The following is a 25,775-nucleotide window of genomic DNA, read 5'->3' as shown; positions in this document are numbered from 1 at the left end:
GAGAGGAAAATAGAGCAAGCGTGGAAGAAAGAGAACGACACTCTTCATGTTTTATGCTGCAGTGCTTTCACTTTGTGTGTTTGTCTGACTTTAGATTCAAAGGGACTTACTTTGTCTTCTTTTTCTGAATTTTGATTTATTTAATGGAATAATGTCATGCTGATTTTGAAATTGAAAAGCTTTGATGTGATCCTTGGTTCGCACTGCTCCATATAAAGTAATTTGTCATGAATCTTGTTGCCGTATTGGAACTGTGAGAGTTTTACAAATGATAACCAATGGTCTGAGTGTGCTTTTGGCAGACACTGATTTTGATACACTGTGATGAGAAGCCTTAATCTGAAATTTCCAACTAATCCCGGAAGATTTTTTTGGAGGTATTTTGGTGGATCTTTTTCCTTTTTCCTACCTCATACTGGAGCTATGGAGTTGTGATTTTACATATAGTAGTTACAATATATTTTGTTGGCAATTTAGTCTAGAAGTTAGAGTTGGTCAATTATATATAAATGCCTCTGTCATCTTCTTGTAGATGCAGCACTTGCAGCACAGCTTCTTTTTTAATAAGTGCTGTCTCTGCACAAATATTAATAGCATTATATAAAAGGAAATGTCTTTCATTTGCACTGGTAATATTTTGTGTAAATCTGTTGTGTGAGGACCACAGTATCCGGAGTCTCTTTCCTGTGTCAAGATTTTAGTTGGTATAAGGAAGATGTTCCAAGTTCTGTGAACATAAACTCAGAAAAGATTTAGGGACAGAAAAGTAAATGACAAGCAAATGGCCCCAGATCAACTGTTTGTATCACATTCAGTCTTTACAGGGGAAATGCTTTCTACGTCCTTTATTTAAAAGAGTTGGGTGGCTTTTGTCTTTGGTGATGTCACAAGGAAGGGAAAGGGAGGGAGAGGCGGAGACCCAAGAGAGAGACTGTAAAAAAAGCTGGAGCTTTGTTGTATTTGCAGTCTCTGTGTGAATTGAAGAGACACTTGCTCTATGACAACCGGAGAAGGTAAGAATTGGAATGGAAAGGCGGCTTTAATGTCAGGGATGAATAAAAGCAGTGCTGGGCACTAGCAGCCTTAAACCTCCAGCTGCTGTTCTGCCAAGGGGACAGCATGTTTTTTTCTGTGTTTTCGTGTTTACAGATGATAACGCTTCTGAGATTTAAATATTCGTGTTTTTGCTTCGCCCATTTTTACGGTCTCTTTAGCTGGAAAAATTTCAAAGCATTTTGACATGGAAAGGCAGTGTATCAGTTTATAGATGTTGTCGTTTTGAAAAAAATAAAACATCTAATCGCTCAGATTGTCATGAATTCATGTGTATAAACTAGATTTGTATCGAACACTCAAGATATCTCGCACCTGAATTGCGACTGCGTTTCTGCAGTCTGTTACAATTTGTCATGTTCTTGCAATGCATTCAGTAAATATAACTGCATTATGGATGTGAATTTGCTTATTTTGCTCATCTAAAGCGTTTTTGGAGTGACTTTGTGCTATTTTGTATTTTTTAACATTAGCATATGGATCCAATGCATGTCTATGATTGTTGCACCATTCCTCGCTGTTTTTTTTAATCATCTCACAGCATGAGCATTGCAATTTTAAACCTACAACATTAGCCTAAAACACAAAAATTTTGTGGTGGTTAAAAATATTTTTCTTTGCCTTTGTGACGCTAGCCAAAAATAAAGCCATTGCAGATTAAGTTATTACATTGTTAATGATGACAATTTTATTTTTGTCTTTGGAATAAGACCAGGAATCTGTATAACTGCTTTCATGTTTACTTTAAATAAAATGAATCCACCAATAACACTTCCTTGGCTTGCTTTAATACCAATTGACAGCATGTTTCCTTTCCATTCTGAATACTTAGTGATACAACAGAACTAGGACTCGTGTTCTGTTTGGAGCATAAACCTTCATTCACCTTCAGCAAAGTACTCTGCTCTGACCGTTTGTTGTCACCTTTGCACAATATGCACACACTGTCAACATAATACAGGTTATGAGTCACGTGCGTTAGTGTAGAAGTGCGGTCTAGGAAACCCTGTGTTTATCTCAGGACACACTGCAGGGGGTGTTCAGAAAGGTAGAGGTGATCGAGGGATGGATATTTTACACTACCAGTCCATCTTTTTTATATACAGTACACACTTGATATTGGATCCGGCAGCACAGTTTGAGAATGGAATTAATGGATCGGGGCGTTTGTGTGTGTGTGTGTGTGTGAGTTCATGTCCTACAGTACTGTTATGTAAACATGTCGCTTGGGTTCTAAGCTTTTTTGTGCTGACATGTTCAAAGTCACTCTGACATGTTATGCTGTGTCATCGTCTCAGTCCAGTCAGCAGCTAAAGAAAGTTGTCGCTTGACACAGTGGCAGGTACTGTGGCTATGAAGGTAAGCACTGATTTTTGACTGGTGTTTTCACAGGTCTGTAAGCATCCCATGTTCCTGTGGTAAACAAATGACATTGTTTCTGGATTAAAACATAGTTTGTCTTCAGTCGCATTTGAAAAATCTGATTTAGGAGCCGGGGAAGCACTTTGTTCAAAGTTGGCAGGTCATGCAGAAAAGATTATATCCTCCTTCCCCTCCCGAGCTGAAATGACACATCTCTCAAACTCAAAACTTCAGTGGCAAGGAGATTAAGGCCCGTTCCAGGGGTTTGTCCTCTTGAAAGGGGACATTACTCACTTCTGAGAGCAGCAGGAGTAAATAAATATCACCATCTCCACACGGCCCTTCCGAATAAATCCATATTTTGTGGTCAGTTTTAGCTCTGTGAAGAATTATTATTGAAAGAGGCTGATTTACTCCGTTCCATTGGAAAATTTAGAAATATGTAAATCGTACGGATGTATGGTGTTTCCTACAAATTGTGCTGTTATAGTAGATGGTGACTGGATAGATATAGTCCACCAAAAAATTTTATATCTGTTGTTTGCTCACCCTGATGTTGTTATAAACCTGTATGACATACTTTAAAGGGATAGCTCACCCAAAATGAAAATTCTGTCATTAATTACTCACCCTCATGTCGTTCTAAACCATGAGAAGAAATTGTTGAATAAAGTCGTTATTTTTGTTTTCTTTGCGCACAAAATGTATTCTTGTAGTTTCACAACATTAAGGTTGAAACACTGATGTCACATGGAATATTTTAACGATGTCCTTACTACCTTTCTGGGCCTTGAATGTGGTAGTTGCTTTGCTGTCTATGGAGGGTCAGAAAGCTCTCAGATTTCATCAAAAATATCTTAATTTGTGTTCCGACGATGAACGAAGGTTTTACAGGTTTGGAACAACATGAGGGTGGGTAATTAATGACAGAATTTTCATTTTTGGGTGAACTAACCCTTTAATTTATCCTAGAGGTTTAGCAGAACGCTAAGCGAACTAAATGTTTGCATATGTCACTAGAGAGAAGTTTGATGCTTCACTGGAAGTTCAGATTATGACATTTTGATTAAACATTACAAGCTCAATTTTTTTTAATTGAAAATACAACACATGCTTGGATTAATCTTTCACAGTAAGATCAATAGAATCTTTGGGTAAAGAAAAAGGTGAATTTCAATTTTATGCAGCAAGTGTGTGTGCGTGTGTACAGGTTTATATATCCTGGTGGGGACTTAAACCTGAATACACACAGACTTATGGGGACTCGTGTCACGGTGGGGACCTAAATTGAGGTCCCCATGGGTACAAAAGCTTATAAATCATACAGAATGACCACATTTTGCTACAAGTTTGATTGCATCATATAATAATTGCTGTTAATAATGTTCATCGTCTGTTTGATTACGTCTTTAATTGATTTTTCCGTACATTTCTGCCATATGTACATTGACAGTCAACACTGATAAGCTACCACTAAATATTGTAGAAACTTAATTTGCTGTAAAGTTGCTTTGCAACGATTTGTATCATGAAAAGCGCTATACAAATAAACTTGAACTGAATTGAATTGAATGAGTTTTTAATTTTTTTTATTTTTGAGAAAGTAAAAATGCTGAAAGTTTCCTGTGAGGGGTAGGTTTAGGTGTAGGGTGATAGAAAATATGGTTTGTACAGTATAAAAACCATTACGCCGGTGGAGAGTCCCTACAAGGATAGCTAACCAGACGTGCGTGTGTGTGTGTGTGTGTGTGTGTTAGGGCTGTTGTTAGAACCAGTGCTGGTAAGGTATGACTAGGTCTTTCCTATTATTTCAGTTGACAGGTTGCCACTTTGATCTTCAAGTGCCTTTCACATTCTTCCGGCAGTATAAAACAGAAAAAATGTCCAATTCAGATTAGCCATTTCTGCTCCAAGGGAGACATTCCTATTAAATTGAATAAGAGCTTGCTGTTAGATTGATTGATTAGATTTGATAGACATTGATTTCTCAAATGAACCATTTGATTTTCTAGGCCAATTAAGCGAGTTACGGAGCATGTTGTTGAGCCAGTGATGGCCTGCTTCTGTAGTCTCTCAAATCAAAGAAAATTGTTATCATTAAGTGAAATGAAACCTTGAACTCGCTGCTTGATCTCCAGCTAAAACTGATAGTTGGATATCAGAGTATTGTGAATGATGCCTTTGTGCCATTTTTTGACTGTCAATAGCTATCTGCCCACATACTGTCTTATGAAATATGTCTTTTGTGGGCATATTGCTGCTGTCTATGGATGTTTTACACACATACACATGTTCTGTTGTCCCTACCACCCACCAATGATATTGGGCTGTATTTTTCAGCAGTCAGCATACCTCTCAGCTGGTTTAACTAGAACGGACTGCGTATGCATTCCTCCGCCTACATTGGCTCTCTCTGAACGACATATCCAACACATTTATTTCATTTTTGTATGCATGTGCATTGATTTTACACATCTGTTGCAGACTTCGCCATCAACCAAAAGGTTGAATTTAAAACGATGTATTTTTAAATAATCATAAATTTGGGGAAGGCATACAAAAGAGGATTCCGTTCCATAGTAAAACAGTGGCATGAAAGCAAAGGCCTTCCTGTGGAGATGTAATTAATTAAGACATCTAACAGGAATTGTCATATAAGGATATGTTGTAGTATACATTGCATGTTTTCTGAGTTTGGCATTCTTGGGGAGTCTGAGTGGGACCTGAGCTGGCATCTTGCATACATTTTTGGAATTGCTTGCCATAACCTTAAATTATCTAATGTGGGAACATTGTTACATAATGCATTTATCTCAGTAATGTTCAGGACTGTGTGATGTCTGTGTGATTATTTTGAATACATCTCCTTAAAGGAATATTCTGAGTTGTTTTTATTATGTTTTGCTGTTGATAACCACAGACAATGATTTTAAATTATTACTTAGTTGTAACACATACTGTATAAGAGCTTTAACAAACATATAAGCTGCACATTTTTGCTTTTTAAACATAATTTTCATTTTAAGCTGTCAGCTCTCTGTTACTCTTTTTGTTTGTCTCTCCATGGAGAGCCACAGTGCAATACATTTGTAGTACTGCATGTGATGTTTTGCGTATTTTGTCTCCCTGTTGTGTGTGTTTATTAAAGTCTATAGAGACAAGAGTCTACTTGGAACAAACATCTCATGTCATCTCCAGGGGTGTGAAGTAACGAATTACAAATACTCACATTACAGTAATTAAGCAGTTTTTATCAGTAATTGTACTTTTTTGAGTAGTTAAAAAATTGTGTACTTTTACTTTTACTTGAGTACATTTTAAGTGATGTATCGGTACTTTTACTCCGCTTTTAAATAGGCTACTCTTTTACTCTTACTCAAGTAGTTTTTTGGACAAGTACTTTTACTCTACTCACACTACATATTTTGGAAGGTAATGGTTCTTTTACTTGAGTATGTTTTTTCAGTACTCTTTCCACCACTGCTCATCTCATCTCATCTTCATCCGCTTATCCGAGGCCGGGTCGCGGGGGCAGTAGTCCGAGCAGAGCCCTTCTCCCCGCACACCTCCTCCAGCTCCTCTGGGGCAACCCCAAGGTGTTCCCAGGCCAGCTGGGAGACAACGTCTCTCTCCAACGTGTCCTGGGTCTGCCCTAGGGATGCAGCGATTAACCGGTTTCCCAATTAACCGTGCTTTAAAATGTCAAGGTTAATTAGTCGTAAAAGCTCTGCTACACCGAGTGTTTCTGTTGCACAGAATGGAACAGTTGCAACTTGCGCAAAACTAAAACAAAGTTACACTAGCGGTGCACCATCTTAAAATGCTGTGCTTATCAGAGACACTGAGGCTGCTACACGCACTAAATCAGAGGTCCCCAACCACCGGTTCGCGACCCACTACCGGGCCGTGGAAGAATTGCTACCAGGTCGCAAGAATGTTCTGGGAAAAATGTGTATAGATATGACACTTTGTTATTTATTGCGTGTTAATGATTGTTCTTATTATTCAGTAAATAATAGACATGATTTTCTCAGGCCACATGTAAAATCATATGAATTATTATAAAAATTATTAAAATTAATATGTATGGATGACAGTTGATTACAATAGTTCCGTTTATTCCCCTCATCATTAATAGTTTCCCCTGTGGGATAAATAAAGTTTAATAGTCCTATATTAATAATACTTATTACATTGTTTATATATCTTCTCCACTTGAGGGAGCAACTCCCCCCCCAACCTGGAGGGAGCAATCCACCTTTTTCCGACTGAGAACCACGGCTTCGTTTTTGGAAGTGCTGATTCTCATCCCCGCCGCTTTGCACTTGGCTGCAAACATCTCCAGTGCACGCTGCAAGTCTTGATTTGATGAAGCCAACAGGACCACATCATCCGCAAAAAGCAGAGACGATATCTTGCAGCCTCCAAAACAGACACCCTCCGCTCCCTGGCTGCGCCTAGAAATTCTGTCCATGAAAATAATGAACAGAATTGGTGACAAAGGGCAGCCCTGGCAGAGTCCGACATGCATCGGAAACAGGTCTGACTTACTGCCGGCAATGCGAACCAAGCTCCTGCTCTGGTCATACAGGGAACGAACAGCCTGTAGCAACGAGCCCTGAACCCCATAATCCCGAAGTACCTCCCACAGGATGCCACGAGGGACACGGTCGAATGCCTTCTCCAGGTCCACAAAACACATATGGACTGGTTGGGCAAACTCCCATGAACCCTCCAACACCCGAGTGAGGGTATAGAGCTGGTCCAGTGTTCCACAGCCACGGAACAAACATATCAATTGAAATATTTTTTCTGTAGGCTTGTCAGGATTATTACATAATCGCCTCATTGTGATTATTTGATTTAATCGTTGTGCACATGAACTCCCAATCACATATTGCCAGTCAAGTAAGTGAACACTTGAATTTATTTTTCTTTCAAATTAGCATTAGAATTACAGAATATATGTTCTGCATATATTTATATAATTTAAACTAGTTTTTCATTCTAAAGTTTACAACATTTGTTTACAAAAATGTCTAGGATATCAAGCAATTTATTGATGTTTCCAAGTTCAGTGTGAATAAATGACTTGTAAATCATGTGTGTAAGCTGTCGGAGTTGATGGCTTCATGGGCGTCAACATGTAGCGCAGACGTGTTTGAGTTCTATTCCCGACTCAAGGTCCTTTGTCGATCCCTTTCCCCTCTCCCCTGCTTTCCTGTCTGATCTCTATACTGTCCTATCCAGTAAATGCATGAAATGGCCAAAAATATAATTTCAAAAAATATATGTATAAGCTGACATTAACAAATTTGGATTGTTATTCACAATAATCTGCATGACATTTAATCACCAAACAAAATTGTATGGACAGCACTGGTGCTCTGCAAGAATGAGGCAGCAGAATAGATTCATCCTGTAGCTCCTTCCTGTTCAGAAAGATTGGTGTTTCACCCCCTTCCTCTCAGATTGCTGGAATGTGTGAACGTGGTTTGGATTTGTAGTATGAAGGTCTTCATTCGACATCGTTATAATCAAAAAATGCAAGTTGGCATGATGTTATGATCGTCTGTTTGACCAATTAGGAAATTATGGAAATGTTGACCCAGGGAGATATTGGGAAAAGTACATGTGAGTCTTTCCTTGTGTTCTCAGGAAGACAGTGTTTCCTGTGGTGTTCCTTGTTTGCTTTTCCAGATAAGATAAATCAGCTTGACAATTGTGTTACCATCTGATACATTTGTGTTACCATCTCTGAACACGGCCTAAGAAACATCCGATTGGTGATACAGTGATTTCTTAAGTCAAACTAGTTCTGTCATGACAACTCTAGGAGGGATTGGCATGGTAATGTACATGACAATGTTAATGTATTTGGTCTTGGCGGAATAGAAACTTTTTTTATTCAGAAAATATATTAAAGGGTTAGTTCACCCAAAAATTTAAATTAGCCCAGGATTCGTCTGAAAGAAGAAAGTCATATACACCTAGGATGCCTTGAGGGTGAGTAATTTATGGGCTAATTTAAATGTTTGGGTGAACTAACCCTTTAATGGACATTTTTAAAAAGAATTCTCCTGGGACGATTTTCGAATTTTTGTCATGCATTAAGCTGAAAGACTCTATATAATTGTTCTTATTACTTTTGTTCTTATTATTTTTACTATATGTATGTTTTTGTATATTTGTACTTATTTATTTATTTATTTATATAATTTTCAAACAAAATTATATAATTGTTTTGAAATGATATATATACGATTGAATTTTGAAATTGAAATGTTTCCTCTTGCCATGAATATAGCCACTGCTGACATGGCATTAAATCATAAATAAATAAACTTGGCGGAATAGATCTGCTACGCTGCTGCGGCAGAGCAAGTACCGAGACTTGCTACTGCCAATACATCCACAACATGCTGCTGTAAGCATGTAAGAAATACTGCTGCTGCACATATAACACATATGAATAACCCCCATATAGCATACATGAATCACCCCGTAGCAGATCTATACAGGTGGAGCTGGGGAAGGTGGAGGGTTTCTGAAGTGCGCTGCCAACTGCTACAGCAAACAAAAGCCAGATATTTGAATATTGAGCAGCGAGCTCATTGCTACCGATACAGGAGAGAACCAATCAGCTGCCATGTGACAACAGCTGCCATGTCACTATGATGTAACCAGGTCAGATTGAGCTAGACCTATTGGACTGCGCCATCTAGAGTTTCATGCCAGAACTCTGTATTTATTCAGACAACCCACAAGACTGAGAGTACAAAGAAAATATTTGAACCATTGATCAATGTTGCTTGTGTCCCCTACAGATAAGAACTTTGATGACGAGGACTCTGTGGATGGGGGCAGGTCCTCCTCCTCTTCCTCTTCTAAGGGCTTCTCCAACAGCAGGAGAGGGGGCAGCATGGGCTCAATGAGACGACCCAGTTCTGCCTCTGGATCCAGGGCTCCAGGTAAGACCACAGCTGCTACAGCTCAACCCCAGCATACCACTGAAAAACTAAAGTCAGATTACCCATCACAGTAAACACTATAGACATTCATAAACACTGCACATAAACATGTTGAACAAGGAGAAATGTAGTTGTTCACAGAGAGATTATCTATTGAAAAGCTTGTAGCTCAAAAAAAGCAGAAGAGACATTGAGAAATGAGTGGAGATAAATAAGGATTCCGTTGGCTGGGTAAGAGGCATATTGCAGATTTCTACATTATATAACAGTCTTTGATTAATTCAACTCTAATTTTTGTGTGGTTTGTGTGATGGATTTAAATAGCAGACACACACACATACATATAGTAAGATTTTTTTTTTTCTAAATTAATACTTTTATTCAGCAAGGATGCATTAAATTGATCAAAATGACAACTTTTTATTCATTAAACAATCCCCTAAAATATTTTAAAAAACGATATAAAAGTGATAATAATAATAACTGTTTCTATTATGTATGAGTATGAAATCAGCATATTATATTGATTTCTGAATGATCATGTGACGGCTCTGCCATCACAGGAATAAAATACATTTTAAAATACATGAAATAGTTATTTTAAATTGTACTAATATTTTGCTATATATTTTGATCAAATAAATCCAGCCTCATATTTATACACAATTACATTAAAAGCTTCAAGCATTATTTACTTAACTGAGAAATATTAAAAGACTACATGCCATTGTTTGATTTACTTAGTTAATATTTATAATAATAAGTACTAATATTAATGTATGATTATTTAAATTAAATGGTCTGTTACATTTTTCAGTAGATTTGTTAAAAACAAATTTAGTATCAAAATTGAGAATTGTACAGTTTCACCAATATTGGCACTGACTGTTAAATCTTTTTTTTTTATTATTTTGTGATTGCGATTCCTCAGTGAAGGATAGTGTCAGTGCAGGAGCTGTGGATGAAGAGGATTTTATCAAGGCTTTTGAAGATGTACCTGCAGTTCAGGTAATGCATTGTGAAAACTAAAAAGATGGACTCCTTGCATTTAAACACACAGTGCAAGAAATAAATATGCTGTTCGTTTTCAGATATATTCCAGTAAGGAGTTGGAGGACTCCTTGAATAAGATCCGTGAAGTTCTGTCCGATGACAAGCAAGACTGGGAACACCGTGTCACTGCTGTGAGTTATTCCTGATCTGTTTCACTTCTACTTTTGTCGACATTATGCACACCCCAACTTGAAGAATGCGTCTTCAGCAAGGCACTAAAGAAACTCTTATATCATGTATTTAGCTGAAGAGAGTGCGGTCGCTGCTTCTGGCTGGTGCAACCGAACATGAGGGTTTCCTTCAACATCTACGGCTTTTAGAAGCTGCCTTCAAGCTGTCGGCTAAAGATCTTCGGTCTCAAGTGGTTCGAGAGGCCTGTATCACATTAGGGTATGAAGCCATTCTTTCCTACCACTTTTTCTTCCAGTCTCTGTTAGGATATTTATTTAATATAGTGTACAAGTCTGACATCCACTACCAAAATCGACTTGTTTACAGTCAGCTAGTAGGATGCCACCTTTAGATATCCATTGATCAAAGACACACTTCAACAGCAGACCAATTTATCACAAATCCAGTCGTACAGGTTTTTCATCATATTCCGCTTCATGTTTTATCTCAAATATCATCGGGATACAGCTTTAGAAAGTGCTGTTTAAAGGGGTAAATGAAGCTGTTGTGCGGGTCTCTGTGATTGAGCATGGCTCAGTGCGGGTCTTTAATTATTCTGGGTCTTAATGTGTTTCTAATGAAGTGGAACCGAGCTTACTGGAGCATGCAGGACAGATCTTCTTCTAAAGTGCAACCATTTGATGGATATCTAAACAAGTCCCATGCCTTAATGTCAAACAAATTTGATTCATTTCCATCTAGACCCGAAGTTAACGTATACTTATATTCGTGTTTTGTTGATTGCTGTGTTTTGCTGTCTCTCAGGCATCTGTCTTCAGTGCTGGGGAATAAATTTGATCATGGGGCTGAAAACATCATGCCTACGCTGCTCAACTTGGTGCCCAACTGCGCCAAAGTTATGGCCACGTCTGGAATGGCAGCCATCCGCCTCATCTTGCGAGTGAGTCTGATGAAAAGACAATTCTTTACATTTTACTTTTCTCTAATTAGATTCTTTTAATTCTCTAATTTCTCTGTATTAGTGCTTTAAGTAGCCACTATAATAAATAAATAAATATATAAATAAATATAAAGTGACACAAAAACTGCCTCGCTGTTTACTGTTTACACAGGCAGATACCTTCTAAGGTAGCGCCTACCTTACTTGGAACCTCATAAATGACAAAATTGGGATGTTCTACATAGGCAGCAACTTCACACATAATGCTCCTTATATGAAGTAACTCAGTTTTGATATTAGTATGTTGTTAAGAAAACAACAAAAATCATAAATAGTCCATTGAAAGCTGCCTTAGTGTTTGACCAAAAATTATGAACCTTTTGGAACAGACTCTGCATTAGAGATATGAAGCCTTAAAGTGCTGTCTAGGTTGGTAGCTCATTGGGATTGCAGCAGCTAATATGCACATGTACCTCACTATTAATGACCTTTTCAGAGGCTTCAACAGCATTTTTGTGATTTAAAATTTGGGGGTCAGTACGATTTTTTTTCTTGAAAGAAGTCAATACTTTTGTTCAGCAAGGACACATTAATTTGATCAAATGTGTCAGTAAAGTAATTTATAACGTTACAAACGTTTTCCCATTTCAAATAAATGCTGCTCTTTTGAAAGTTCTACTCATTAAAAAAATTCTGAAAAAAAGTATCTTGGTTTACACAAAAATGCAGCACAGCTGTTGTCAACATTGATAATAATAATATGAATAGATGTTACTTAAACACCAAATCAGGATATTAGAATGATTTCTGAATGATCATGTTGCACTGAAGACTGAAGTAGTGACTGCAGAAAAGTCACTAAAATGTGACTTTTCTGCAGAAAAAATTAAAATGAATTCAAATAGAGTTTAAATTATAATAATACTTCATAATAATGCTGTTTTTACTGTATTTTTGATCAAATAAATGCAGCCTTGGTGAGCATAAGAGACTTCACAACAATCTTACCAACCCCAAACTTTTGAACATGTATATATTCTATTCTATATTTTATTTATTTGTTTAATATTCTAGCACCAAGATTTGTAATTGCACTTTTGTCTTTCTCAGCATACACACTTCCCACGCCTTATCCCGATCATCACCAGCAACTGCACTTCTAAATCTGTGGCTGTTCGAAGGTAAACTAGAGCTTCCTGAGAGAACTGTTTGGAAATCTTTTTTTCTTTTTTTTTGCAGAGCATAAACTAGAAAGCCATTGTCTTCTTATACAAATGCTTGTTCACTTTCACCCCATCAGACGGTGTTATGAGTTTTTAGACCTGTTATTGCAAGAATGGCAGACACACACTCTAGAGAGGTGAGTGGAAAATGATTGATGTTGTATTGAGAATGAAGTTATTAGTTTTTGTGAAGTGCTTTTTGCTCATAGAATTTAGTTTGTGTTTATTCCTTCTCCGGACAAAACTGTCACACCCTCCCTTTCCTGTTTTTGTGACATTTAACTGGTGAAAACATGTGTTACTTATCAAAGCTCGGCTGAACGGGCAACTGATGATTCTTTTCGCGGGTTGAATTGATGAGCCAGGGATGTGTGGCAACCATGCGTCCCGGCCGTTTCCATGGCAATATAGCCAAGAGCTCTTTTATAAGAAGGTCTGGACTCCCCTTATCCTCTCTTTCCCACTGTGCTGCCTTTGGAGAACTGGGAGAAAGGTCTGGCGTCTGGTCCAGAAAGTTTCAAAGGAGACAAAGTGAATTCACTGTTGGTTCTGCAGACTGTAAGAAACAGTATTCATCATGTTTCCCTACTACCCCAGGCATGTGGCAGTTCTCACTGAGACCATCAAGAAGGGGATCCATGACGCTGACTCAGAGGCCAGATCTGTGGCCAGAAAGTAAGTCTGTTTGCCTTTTTCTGTTGTTTGGTTAGATGTAGCATAAGCAGTACTTTGAGATATTCATTTATGCATTGTTTGATTTGATAATGCATTTAACGTTTGTATCAGTCTTGATCATTTACATGTCCGTTTGTTTTATAGGTGTTACTGGGGATTCCATGGCCATTACAGTCGAGAGGCAGAGCACCTGTTTCAGGCGTTGGAGTCGACCTATCAGAAGGCCCTCCAGTCTCACCTGAAGAGTTCTGACAGTATAGTGTCTCTACCGCAGTCTGACCGCTCCTCCTCAAGCTCGCAGGAGAGCCTCAAGTAAGACATGCACACATTTCACTTACCACCATACATGAATTCGTACATTATTATTATTATTATCTGCATTGCTGGTTTGACTATATTTTCACAAATAGCTGTATATACTGTACACTACCGTTCAAATGTTTGGGTTAAGATTTTTTTTTTTTTAAGAAATTAATTTTTTTATTCATCAGTGATGCATTAAAATGATTAAAAGTGACAGTAAAGACATTTATAATGTTACAAAGGATTTATATTTTAAATAAAAAAGCAGTTCTTTTGAACTTTCTGTTGATCAAAGAATCCTGAAAAAAAAATTATTACATTTTGCACAAAAATAAATATTAAGTAGCACAACTGTTTTCAATGTTGATAATAATAAATGTTTCTTGAGCACCAAATCATCAGCATATTAAAAAGATTTCTGAAGGACCGTGTGACACTTAAGACTGGAGTAATGATGCTAAAATATATTAAAATAGAAAACAGTTATTTTACATTTTAATTGTATTTGACAATACAACTGTCTTTTCATGCATTTTAGATTAAATAATTGCAGCCTTGGTCAGCAGAAGAGACTTCTTTCAAAAATATTTTACTTACCCCAAACATTTGAACAGTTGTATATAACCATATAATTCAGTGGTTTTATACAATAATGTTGTCTCTGTGGTGTCTGCTATCCCATGCTAACAAAAACTGTGAGTTATGGCTGGCCCTGTTGGAATCTGTGAAATATTTGCCAGTTGGCTGATGGACCACGTGCACAGATTGATGACTGTGGATATGAAGCAGTGATCTCATCTTCAATATTAGACTGCAGCATCTGTTACACTGTCTCCTTGTTGTTGAGGCAGTGAGATCATCTTGCATTAGCACCAGTGTGATGAGTGACAGCTCTAATGATCACAATCTGCTATCAAAAAACAGCAAACACTGCTGTGTCATAATCACAAAAATGGAAAGAAAAAGTGTGACCAAGAAGGGCTTACAAGCAAATGAATGTTGTAATTTGATTGTGATTTATGATTTGTAGATTCAATCAATATTCACACTTGCTTCCTATAATAAATTAACAAGTGTGAATATTCTGAGTATAGTTTTAATGCTTTTTTTATTTTGCCATTAAATTCCCAAAAGTGCATGTCATTCTAGTAGTTTCAAAATCCCTCTTTGTCTTTCAGTAAGTGAGTATGACAGCGTTTAGATTTTTTTTTAAATGTCTTATTTTTAAACTTGTGTTTTTAACTAAATTTTTACTGTTTTAGGTGAAAATCTATTTGGCAACAATATTGGTAAAATATATTGTAACTTGTCAAAAGGCTGAAAAATGTTCAAATATATCTTTTTGAAATTACTGATTCATTTAATTTTATTCTAATTATACTGCTGTCGCTAAAATCTTTTTATCTGCATTCCTGCAGTCGACCGCTGTCAGTGAAGAGTGTCATTGGAGGCCCTGTTACAAGAAGTAAGTAAAGTAACACTTTTTATGGTTGCTTAGCACATATATACAAACATGCCATTTTGCCATGTCTGTAAATCTTGTGTGTGTAACATTTCCTCAGGTAAAGTGATCGGCTCTAGGGTGTCCTCCACCCCTGGTGCCCTCCAGCGTTCCCGCAGTGACATAGATGTGAACGCCGCCTCCAGTGCCAAATCTCGCATGTCCACCGCAACCTCCCCATCTCCCTTCAGCTCCGCTGCAGCTCTGCCTCCAGGCTCCTATGCCTCCCTGGGTGAGACCCCATCACACTCTATCCATCTTTTCTCCTCTTTCATCCTTAATTAGGAATTTTAATAAAATAGCCATAAAATTCAGTGGCTTTTATGGTTGCAGCGGCCCATTAATAAAACTGATGGGCAGCATAGATGCTATTAAGCTGCTCTGTGATGTGGAACAAGCGACAAGTGTGTGCCACAGATTTATTATCCTGTGTTATGACTTCAAATTTTGATTGGATAAGACTATTTGTTTGAAGTAACTTAGAAATTACTTCCTGGAATAATAGTATTATTAATAATACAATTATTTATTCAACATGTCTTTTATAATTTCTTTTTTCTTTTCTTTTTTTGAGCTACATTTTCCTTTATCATTTTGCTCTTTCTGCCATTTTGTGAAAACAAGAAGCCAAACCTTGTGCACTACAGCGTAAAATCACTGTGACACACATTCTTTTGTGTCTTATTACTTCAGTTATCTTATCACTGGTTTTCTCAGTGTTAGTTTTTCAGCAGAGTGCACAAGGGAACGTTGGAGCTTAATAATGCATCGGTCCTTCGTGAGAAATATTCAGTATTCATCCCAGAACTCACCACTTAATGTTTGACCACTAACTGGCTTGTTACTTTTGTCTGTATAATGTTTTCTAATCCCATGATTCCTTAAAAATTATCAAAGAGATTTTATTTCCTTACCCGCAGTCACACTCACTAGCTCCCGTGTGCTTCCATGCAAGGCCCATTTCTGAGCAGATCCCTGTCTTCCACGCTTCCATGGGCTTATCTGACTCTAACCTCTGCCTCTTATGCCTCTCCTCTCCTCCACCCTGCACTCCCCTGCTTTTGTTTTTGTGTTTTTGCCCCAAAGACGGTGCACCTGGTAAAATAGATGGTAAGAAGTATGTGTATATGTGTGTGTGAGTGTGAGTGTCCACCCTCTGTGCTGTAGGAGGGATTCGAGCAGTGTTTCTGTCCCATTTGTCAATAAACAACTGTACACCTGGCGATCTGTCTATGCTAGTGGTCTGCATGACCTGTTTTGCATGATATATCCCCCCCTCCTCTTGACAATAAATATGCTCTAGAAATATTTCTTATTTTTTATCAATTGCTGCTTAATATTTTTGTGGAAACCATGATGCATTTTTTAGGAGTCTGATGAACAGTTTTTTCAAAAAAGCAGCATTTATTTGAATCTTTTACAATGTTATAGATGTCTTTACTGTCACTTATGGTCAATTTAATGAATCCTTGATGAAATAAGTGTTAAATTCTTTCCAAAAATGAAATTTTATGGACCCCAAACTTTTGAACGGTTGTGTATGATTTGATAGATAGGTTTGCTCAGAAGCTAATAATATCCTGTGTTCCACCAGTCTTCTCAGTAGAGCATGTCATGTAATTCCTTTCAGTCAGTATATTTTGATTGTTTTCATCAGGGAAATATCTTTGTTTGTCCTCAGTATCCTTTGTTGTTTAAACCTTTCAGTCTGTCTCTCTTTGTGTCAGTCACTCTAAATATCTCCCTTCCTCTCAGGCATTTTATTACCTCATCTCATGCTCCTTTTTTTTACCTACAGGTCGAGTGCGGACGAGAAGGCAGAGCTCAGGGGGTGCGGTCAGCGCCAACAGCACCGTTACAGACAGCCGTGGTCGAAGCAGAGCTAAAGTGGTCTCTCAGTCCCAACGTAAGTGTCTGTGTGGACGTTGGTCTGTGTGGATGGATTTTTTTAAAGAACCATAGCATGATATTATTTATAATCTACCATGGCTTTACTACTAAAAGCTTTAGTGTTATATTGTGTATATGTTGCAATGTTAATGTTTGTTAATGAAATTAACAAACACAATTACATGGCTCTCTGAAATACTTTATTCTGATTAGTCATTATGCTGTCACTACATTCAGCTGCCACATATATTTCTATATAATTGCCACTAAACTTTATATTTAAGTTGCTATATACAGCTATGTTAATTTCATGTCTCATATCACTCCACATATTCTTTCTTTAAACATAATAAAATAATTTCTAGCCAAATAAATTTTTTTAGATTGTGAAATAATAATAAAACTCTTGTTTTATTAGCGTAATGAAGAAATTAATTGAAATGGTACCTAGACATGTTTTTATGAAATTCACCTTCCTAGGTGTTAGGAGCTCAGATACAGATAGATAACTATTGGTCTGCCACCACTATCATTTTCCTTTTTGTCTCTGTCAGTTTTGTATTTAATGTTTTCACAACCCAGTTTGGCATCCTGCTGAATGTGGCGTTTATTCCACAATTATAGTTAAAGCCACTCTTTGGCATTAAATGTGTAGATTTGAAGTTTCTAGAGCACAAATAAACAACATCTTGCCTGATGCATGCTGGGTAACCATGCGTCACATCAAGCGTCTTTTGTAACTGGCTACTTTTCACCTGTCCGTTGCCTTGCTTCCATACACAAGGATCCAGATCAGCTAACCCCACTAGTGGTAAGCCCCCTGTTCATCAGAATAAAGCTGCGTTAATACCCTCAATACGAACCCTGCATGAATTACATGTCTACCATAATGTTGCATGTCCTGCTTTAGCTTAATCTTTTTTATTTCTGTTCAAATAGAGGTCAGACATTATGATAGTTGGGTATTTGTTTTTTGCTTTGATGTCTGTCTGTATGTGTTTGCAAATGTGTCTGTAGCTTGTATTATGTCACGTCACCATGCCTGAAGAGATTACTTTTTCCCTGCAGCTCGAATAGACCTTGGATCCAAGCTCACTCTGTTTGTCTGTCTCTTTGTTTGTATATATTTCAGTCGAGGTCTCGTCTTCATATATTTGCATACACATCTAATTTTTCTTTGTGGTGATTTTGTTCACCTAAACCTGAGATTTTTCTTGTCAGCCGGGCCATGTGAATAAAGGAAGGCTTATAGACAGCATTGAAATAAATGCTCAGTTTTAGTTTTCAAACCATTGTTGGGCAAATACTGTTTAATATAATACTGAATTTTCAGCAGCTATTCCTCCAGTCTTCAGGGTCACGTAATCCTTCATTATAGATTTTTTTCAGGACTCTTTTATGAATAGAAAGTTCAAAAGAACGGCATTTATTTAAAGTCAGAACAATTTGTAACATTATATATGTTTTATTCTTACTTTTGATCAATTTAACCCATCAATCATTGCTGAATAAATGTTCACTTTTTTCCAAAAAAAAACATACTCAACCCATACATTTGAATGATAGTATACATTTTCTTGCAATCTTGGTAACATTAAATCATTAAATAATGTAAGCAAACAAAATAAAGGTGCCTTATTTTATTTATTTTTAATGATGTAAATTTGATACAAAGCAGAGGGGACTCAATGGTAATTGGTAAATAATCAGTCACCATGTTACTTAAAGTACTCCTGATATTATTTCCCTTTGCAGCCGGCAGCAGATCCAGTTCTCCAGGGAAGCTCTTGGGACATGCGTATGGCAGAATTCCTAGAGCCACTGCCCCAACAACTCCCTCAGACAAGTACTCAAGGGTCCCAAGAAGCCAGGGATGCAGCCGTGAAACCAGCCCCAGCAGATTGGGCATAGGTAGGGGCAACACATTTTTACATCTCAGAGTTTAACACTAAGGATGGCCACATACAGTAAACACTTCATCGGCATACATAAAACAGCTTAATTACAAAACTCAAGTGGGCCTAAACCAGTTCCTTGAGGAATTCCTTAAGAATATGCATTACAACATGGAGATTATTTGCTACATTTTGTTGGAAAAGGTAGGACCTCGTGGTAAGTATGGATGGCAGGAATTTTCAGCGCTTACTTGCCAAAGAAAGAAGACTTTCTTAAATTTAATTTGCTGAATCATTGTTCGCTGCAAATCCTATTAAATTGGACTAGTGCAGATAGACGGAATGTCTTTTCACTGTGTGAAGGAAGCTCAGCATTAATTTAAATGGCTGATGCAAGTGTTTATTCCAAAACAGGCTCAGTGGTTACTCATTGCTGTCTTTTGTAGGCCTATGTGATTTATTTACCTGTTGCTGAATGATGACAGTGCTGACTAACGGCTTTCATTCTTCATCAGATTTTTTGGCTTTCTTTTGAGGTCATTGTGTTTGGCAGATTTTTCTGAGAAATGTTTGTGTATGTCCCATCTTTTTAAAGATCTGACCAATAAATCTCCAGCCAATTATTTAACAGTTATTAAATTGACAGCAAGTTATCAAGAAGCACAAAACCATTTGTATATACAAAACTGAGGATATTTAATTTTTGTAACGCCCACATGTTTATTAATGCTTCAAAGCTTAATGCACTTTTGTATGTTTTTACACCTAAAAGTTAATAGTGCTTCAGTTTTTATATTTTATTTATACTGTACATGTTGAAATGAAGATTCCAGACTTTTTTATGGCCTAAAAAAAGATTCTTGAAGTGGCGTTCACACTGACAATGATTAGCAGTGACAAAGTGGCCAGAATTAATTTGTTTTCAATGATTTGAGGCGACATGAGTGGCAGTGACTGTTATCAATATATTTAGTCACATGACAACGTAAAATGTAACTTTATGCAAAAGACCAGTGATGTGATACAACAACTACCAATCGGAATGAAGACGTCGCAGCACACCCGTCACCTGTCAGAAACTGCATGCAGGAATATAATTTTTCAAAAGTGATACATGGAAACCTGTGTAAGAAATTGTCAGTGTTGATTCATGAGAGCTTAATTCATGCATTGATAATCATTTTTCTTATACATGACATGATGCATTATGGACTGCTACAATTTATCTACAATTTAACTCCAAATTTAAATTTCTAGCAGCAAGAAAACTGATTTATTGTCAAAATAGAATGACATCTTATTTTTACTGATAAGAGTACTTATTTTTCAAAAGTTAAGGGTTGGTAAGATTTTTTTAATGTTTTTGAAAGTCTCTCATGCTCACCAAGGCTGCAAATAATTGATCAAAAATGCAGTAATATTGTGAAATATTATTACAATTTAAAATAACTTTTTTCAAAATATATTCCTGTATTAGCAAAGCTGAGTATTCCGCAACCATTACTTCAGTCTTCAGTGTCACGTGTAATCATTTTAATATAATTTATAGGTGTCAGTGTAAAGTGTAAGGCTTTGGTCGTTTGGTCGTGTTTGAGAAAACAAATAAATCTAGAGATACACTAAATTGCTTGGTGCACCTTTAACACTGCATGTTCAGAAACTCCCTAAATGTTGTCAGTCTAAAATGTTCAGCTTAAGCCTTGTGCTTTAAATGTTTAACCTTTCTAAAGCAGAAGGACACCAGGAATGGCCAACCCAACCCCACCCTCCCCCCTTTCTCTGACTCCACGGCCTCACTAATGCCCTAACTTGTGTTCTAACAGCCAGGCTGTGTGGTAAAGCTCTTCTTCCTGCCACTTCTTCCTATCGCACGCTAGCCCGGAGCAGTCGCATCCCCCGCCCCAGCATGAGTCAGGGGTGCAGCCGTGACACCAGTCGCGAGAGCAGCCGTGACACAAGCCCCACTCGGGGCTTCACTCCTCTTGGTGAGTAGAGCACAAAAGTGGCTGATGGAGTCAAAACAACAAAAACATCCAATCCTTTCCAATTCGCTATCACAAAACTTCTCCCTCTGATTCTGTTTGGCCTCAATTTATGGCCATTATTCCTATTATGTGGCATATGAACTGTTGTTTGCTTGCCTCTATGCATGCACTAATATGTTCTTGAGGTGCTTTAATAATCTGTGCCGCTGTGTCTTTGAGGTTGTAAATACATCTAGTAAAGGTCTGGATGGTTTGTCCATAAAAATGGATTTATATAGCATTTCGTATTAAATTGTGAGTAAAATCAGCTGGTCTGATCTTTCAAATCTTTACAGGGAGGAACAATCACAGCAAAGTATTGCAATCAGTGTTGTTATTGTTATCTTAAAATATTAAAATGATTTAGTGGTAATTGAAATAAATGTGAAATGTAAAATAAAATCAATAAAAGTAAATATTAGATGTGGCCTCACAACTAACTGAATTACTGAAATTACTAAAACAAAAATGGAAATAAAAATAAATGAAAGCTAAATAGAAATATAAAATAAAAATAAAACCTGAACAAAAATTCAAATGAAAAATTGAAAATATGAAATAAAAGCTAATTTTAATATTAATAAATACTAATAATGCTAAAATAACACTGATTGTAATGCATATTGCATTGTGTATTCATTGCTAATCTGCTACCAGCATATGTGAATGTGGTCTATGTTATAGCAGGGAGATGGATAAGTCTATGGTCTGTTTCACAAAACATTCAACATGCGAAACATAACTAGTCACTACACGAGTGTTTCACATGACTCGTGTAGTGACTAGTTATGTTTTGCATGTTGAATGTTTTGTGTTATTGCCACGGATGGTGATCAGTGTTTTAGTGTAGCACTAACCGTCTCTGGGGTGTCACCCCTCTTCCTGTCCCCTTGCAGCCTCCCGACGTCACTCTCGCTCCACCAGTGCGCTGTCCACGGCTGAACCCGTGGGCCAGTCAGGTGACCTGCATGACCCCTCCCCTGGCCCCCTCAGACAGAGCCAATCACAAGCATGCATTCATATTTGATCTTTTTTTTTTTTTTAACTCGACTGGGTTTGCCAGATCAAGCTACAATCTTCACACTTCACATCATTGTTAGATGTAGATGCGAATTATCTGTTCATTTGTGAAATTATATTTCCAGCGTCTTTGCTCTCTTTTCTCACCATAAACATCAGCATCCATCCTATTTGAGGTTGATTTATTTGCATTTGCGTTTCCGTTCGGTTGGTGGTGTGTTTGCCAAAAATCACTTCAGTTATCTGCGTTCAGTTATGAAGTTTTGTATTCTTGCCATATCCAGTTAATTCCAAGATGTGTTGCTGGTAATGAATTAAAAAATATTATTTTATTTGGCTATTTGTGCTGTGAGCATAGAATTTCATTTAATTTTTTGGAATGTTTGAATTTAATCATTGTTTTGTGGGACCCATAATTCACATACATTTGGCACTTGATTTTCCAAGAAACTACTTTATTAAAGCAGTATGGTTCATTTATTTCTTTATTTACTTTATTTATTACATCATCTTTGTAGTTTTAAAGGTGAAATGTGTAATTTCTGGGCCACTAGTGCCACTAAACAGAATTTCAGTCTGCCGAATTGGGCAAACATTATAACATTGGCTCAACTAATAGCATCAGTTTGGGAGAGGCCTATCGGATTGGTAAACTAATGGTGGATGGGTGTTTGAAATTCTGATATTACACACTTTCACCTTCTTTGAGTTTTTAAGCAACCATGGTTCTTTTTCTGTCTTTTCTGAACTTGTTATGTGTTGGGTTGCATCAGACTGTCTTGATTCTCTCAATCTCTACTTCAACCTCAAGTTTTTTTTGTCTCTCTTGCCTAATTTTTAGCCTAATTGGTTGAAAAAATGTTTATGACGTGACTTTGAAGTTATGTCGTAGAAGGTAGGTATTTAGTAATTCACCATTCTCACTTTCTCATCCTGTGTTCAAACCCTACAGATCGCTTTGGCCTGATCCATCAGGCTCGCATTTCTGCATCTGTCAATGCTATGAGGGTGCTGAACACTGGCACAGAAGTGGAGGCTGCTGTGGCTGATGCTTTGGTAAGAATTCGTGTCTCCTCTCACAGATATGAATAGGATGAATTGAAATATTCCTCATTCTCATTATCTGATCTAGGATAACAGAAGTGATTCTTCTGTATGGCTCAACTATTTGTCATATGTGGCCCTAAAAACACCCACAGAAAAATAATATTTTAGGAAATGAGAAGTGTTCATCTTTATGTGTTGGAAAAACCTTTTTTTGTCCTTAGATGTCAACTGCCTAGCTATATAATGAGGGTGCAGTTTTCAGATTTTGTGTCTTTTCTGCAACAACTTTGCTCCCTTTGAAATCTCTGCGTCTCTGCTCTTCCTTTCTTGGTTGTCTTCAGCTGTTAGGAGACTCCAGGAATAAGGTAGTGCTTCTGTTTATATACTGCTTGTATTTCCATTTTTATTCACTAATCAGAATGACCATTGTGGACTGTCAAGAAAATATTGAGCATTTTGTGCACCACAAACATTTGCACTTCTTTAATTAATTTGGTCAATGACCATCTCCTCTGCACAGTCCCATCATTTCCTGCACAAGCACCACAAGATGCATTTCATTCATTTTGCTATCAATTTGGCACTAATCTCTTCATTTTATTATGTTTATGTCATCCAGTGTTATTGCTTTGGAAAATGTAAATCATCATTAATTCACGTGACAACACAGCAGGATTAAGTTGTAAGCAGGGCATATGTTATACATCAGCATGACACATTCCCTTTGCTGCATAAGTAGATGTAATTACCCAGCGTGCCACGCTCTTCACTTATGTCATCTGCACACACTGTACTAATGACAGGGACTCAAGTGTTTGTTAATGCATTGCCAACTGCTTGAAATTGTCTGTGACCGATTTGCATTATTCATGACTGCCGCAGCAAATATCTGAATTGTTCCTTCACACTCCAGTGCTGAGACAGGTGAAGAGCTCAAAGGTCACATACACACTGGAGCTAAAGTTGCTTAATTCCATTTACAGAGTTCAATTATTTATGGGAATGATAACAATTCTACAACCAGATTCACTGCCGAAAAATCCAGGAAGTGCAACCAAATCATTAAAGTGTGTTCGAAATTAAAATGAACAACTAGTTGTTAATATTTTGCCAGATTAACAAATTGTAACTCTCTTATATCTCTCTCCACTGTTGTCAATGGTAGTTTACTAAAAAGGTGCTTTAATACATCTTTGATCACTAAATTGTTTTGTCAAAAGTTGGGGTTGGTAAGACTTTGTTTTTGAAAGAAGTCTCTTATGTTCACCAAGGCTGCATTTATTTGATCATTAATGCATTAATATAAGATTAGTGGTGTGAAATATTATTTCAAATAAAAATAATTGTGTAGGTAACAGAACAGCAGCAGTCAGATTACACTGTTGCATCCATGTTGGCTTCAATGTGCCAAACTATTGTTAAGATCATCACAAGTTAGGAGTGACCCTTGCATTATTCTGTACGCACAGAAATCAATATTTTAGAGGATTCATTCCCACTTTTATACGTGGTTGTCACTCTTAAAACTTTGCAGTGTGTACTTGGCCGAAAGTACCCAAAGTTAGTGTTAAACGAACCTAAACCCTTGTTATTTTTTAATGCTGCATGGCTTTTCCATATCAACAGCGTACTTACTATATGTTTGAGTAATGCATGGTAAATTGTTGAATGAATTCCCTTTGTTGGTCTTCTGATAGCTTTTTCAATTTCCCTACTAATCTGCTCCATGCTCTCCTCAGCGCAAGCCTTTGAGAAGGAGGTACGAGTCTGATGATGATGCCAACAGCGACGCATCCAGTGCCTGCTCAGAGCGTTCCTATAGTTCCCGTAACGGAGGCATTCCTCACTACCTGCGTCAGACAGAGGACGTCGCTGAGGTGCTAAACCACTGCGCCAGTTCCAACTGGTCAGAGAGGAAGGAGGGCCTGCTGGGTTTGCAGAACCTGCTGAAGAGCCAGCGCATTCTCAGGTGGGGGCCTTCAAAGCGACACAAATTGTCTTTTGGTTGTTGGGTGTAATTTTATTGTTCTCCAAGTCAGCAAGTAGAAAGTAGTCAGTCGATATCTGGCAGATTTTCTTTTGTTGCTCATTTAGTGTGTTAGATGCACATGCAAAGTCCCAGTTGGCTTGCAATTGCTTTTTAAGCTTCTTCTGTCTCATTCTTATTGCGACCAGGCCTTTAATCATATTTGTGTGCGTTTCAGCCGTGTGGAGCTCAAGAGGCTATGTGAGATCTTCACCAGGATGTTTGCAGATCCTCACAGCAAGGTAACCTGTGTGAGGAACGCATCCTTTCCACATGGCTGCTTTGATCACACTTAATCTACTTACGATGGCTGGATTAATGGTAGCATTCCAAATAGAGGATTGAAGGATTACTTTAAAATGTGTTGCATCATGTGAAATTATCCTAAATGAATCATATTATAATAAACTAAATAAGTAGCTTTCATCAGTATGGATTCTGTTAAATTCAGCATGTTTGTCTGGCAAACAGTGTGTTTGTGTTGAACTCTAAAATGGAATGAGATTGCACTAATGGAATGTGTTTTTCCTGTTGTTTGCATGGTCTGCCTTGGTGTGGATTTTAACAATAGAGAGTAAGTGGATATTACAAATACCTGAACCATTTTGTTATATAAATGGATTAATTATGTTTTATTCTTACATAAATGGGTTTATTCTT

At 37.4% G+C, this 25,775-nt stretch overlaps 1 protein-coding gene across 10 annotated transcripts in view; it reads left to right on the top strand.

Annotated features, from left to right (window-relative positions):
* LOC107660633 (CLIP-associating protein 1-like) overlaps positions 1–25,775 on the top strand; it is an 87,146-nt gene that overhangs the window by 43,984 nt on the left and 17,387 nt on the right. For 2 of the 10 annotated variants that reach the window (XM_016450006.1, XM_016450001.1), the window contains exons 9-30: positions 9,243–9,386; positions 10,318–10,394; positions 10,478–10,570; positions 10,684–10,829; positions 11,376–11,511; positions 12,622–12,692; positions 12,812–12,871; positions 13,332–13,409; positions 13,554–13,721; positions 15,131–15,177; positions 15,275–15,445; positions 16,300–16,323; positions 17,012–17,119; positions 17,888–17,914; positions 18,859–19,014; positions 20,822–20,983; positions 21,919–21,981; positions 22,995–23,098; positions 23,431–23,454; positions 24,829–25,058; positions 25,294–25,357; positions 25,687–25,689. In XM_016450006.1, coding sequence (XP_016305492.1) covers positions 9,243–9,386; positions 10,318–10,394; positions 10,478–10,570; positions 10,684–10,829; positions 11,376–11,511; positions 12,622–12,692; positions 12,812–12,871; positions 13,332–13,409; positions 13,554–13,721; positions 15,131–15,177; positions 15,275–15,445; positions 16,300–16,323; positions 17,012–17,119; positions 17,888–17,914; positions 18,859–19,014; positions 20,822–20,983; positions 21,919–21,981; positions 22,995–23,098; positions 23,431–23,454; positions 24,829–25,058; positions 25,294–25,357; positions 25,687–25,689 — 2,156 coding nt within the window. The remainder of the gene's footprint in view (positions 1–9,242; positions 9,387–10,317; positions 10,395–10,477; positions 10,571–10,683; positions 10,830–11,375; positions 11,512–12,621; positions 12,693–12,811; positions 12,872–13,331; positions 13,410–13,553; positions 13,722–15,130; positions 15,178–15,274; positions 15,446–16,299; positions 16,324–17,011; positions 17,120–17,887; positions 17,915–18,858; positions 19,015–20,821; positions 20,984–21,918; positions 21,982–22,994; positions 23,099–23,430; positions 23,455–24,828; positions 25,059–25,293; positions 25,358–25,686; positions 25,690–25,775) is intronic. The other 8 variants (XM_016450005.1, XM_016450002.1, XM_016450004.1 and 5 more) reach the window with 8 other exon arrangements.

This window comes from Sinocyclocheilus anshuiensis, unplaced genomic scaffold (genome assembly GCF_001515605.1).
Source record: "Sinocyclocheilus anshuiensis isolate Anshui unplaced genomic scaffold, SAMN03320099.WGS_v1.1 scaffold627, whole genome shotgun sequence".
Taxonomy (NCBI): Eukaryota; Metazoa; Chordata; class Actinopteri; order Cypriniformes; family Cyprinidae; genus Sinocyclocheilus; species Sinocyclocheilus anshuiensis.
This window is presented reverse-complemented; position numbering and strand designations above follow the sequence as displayed.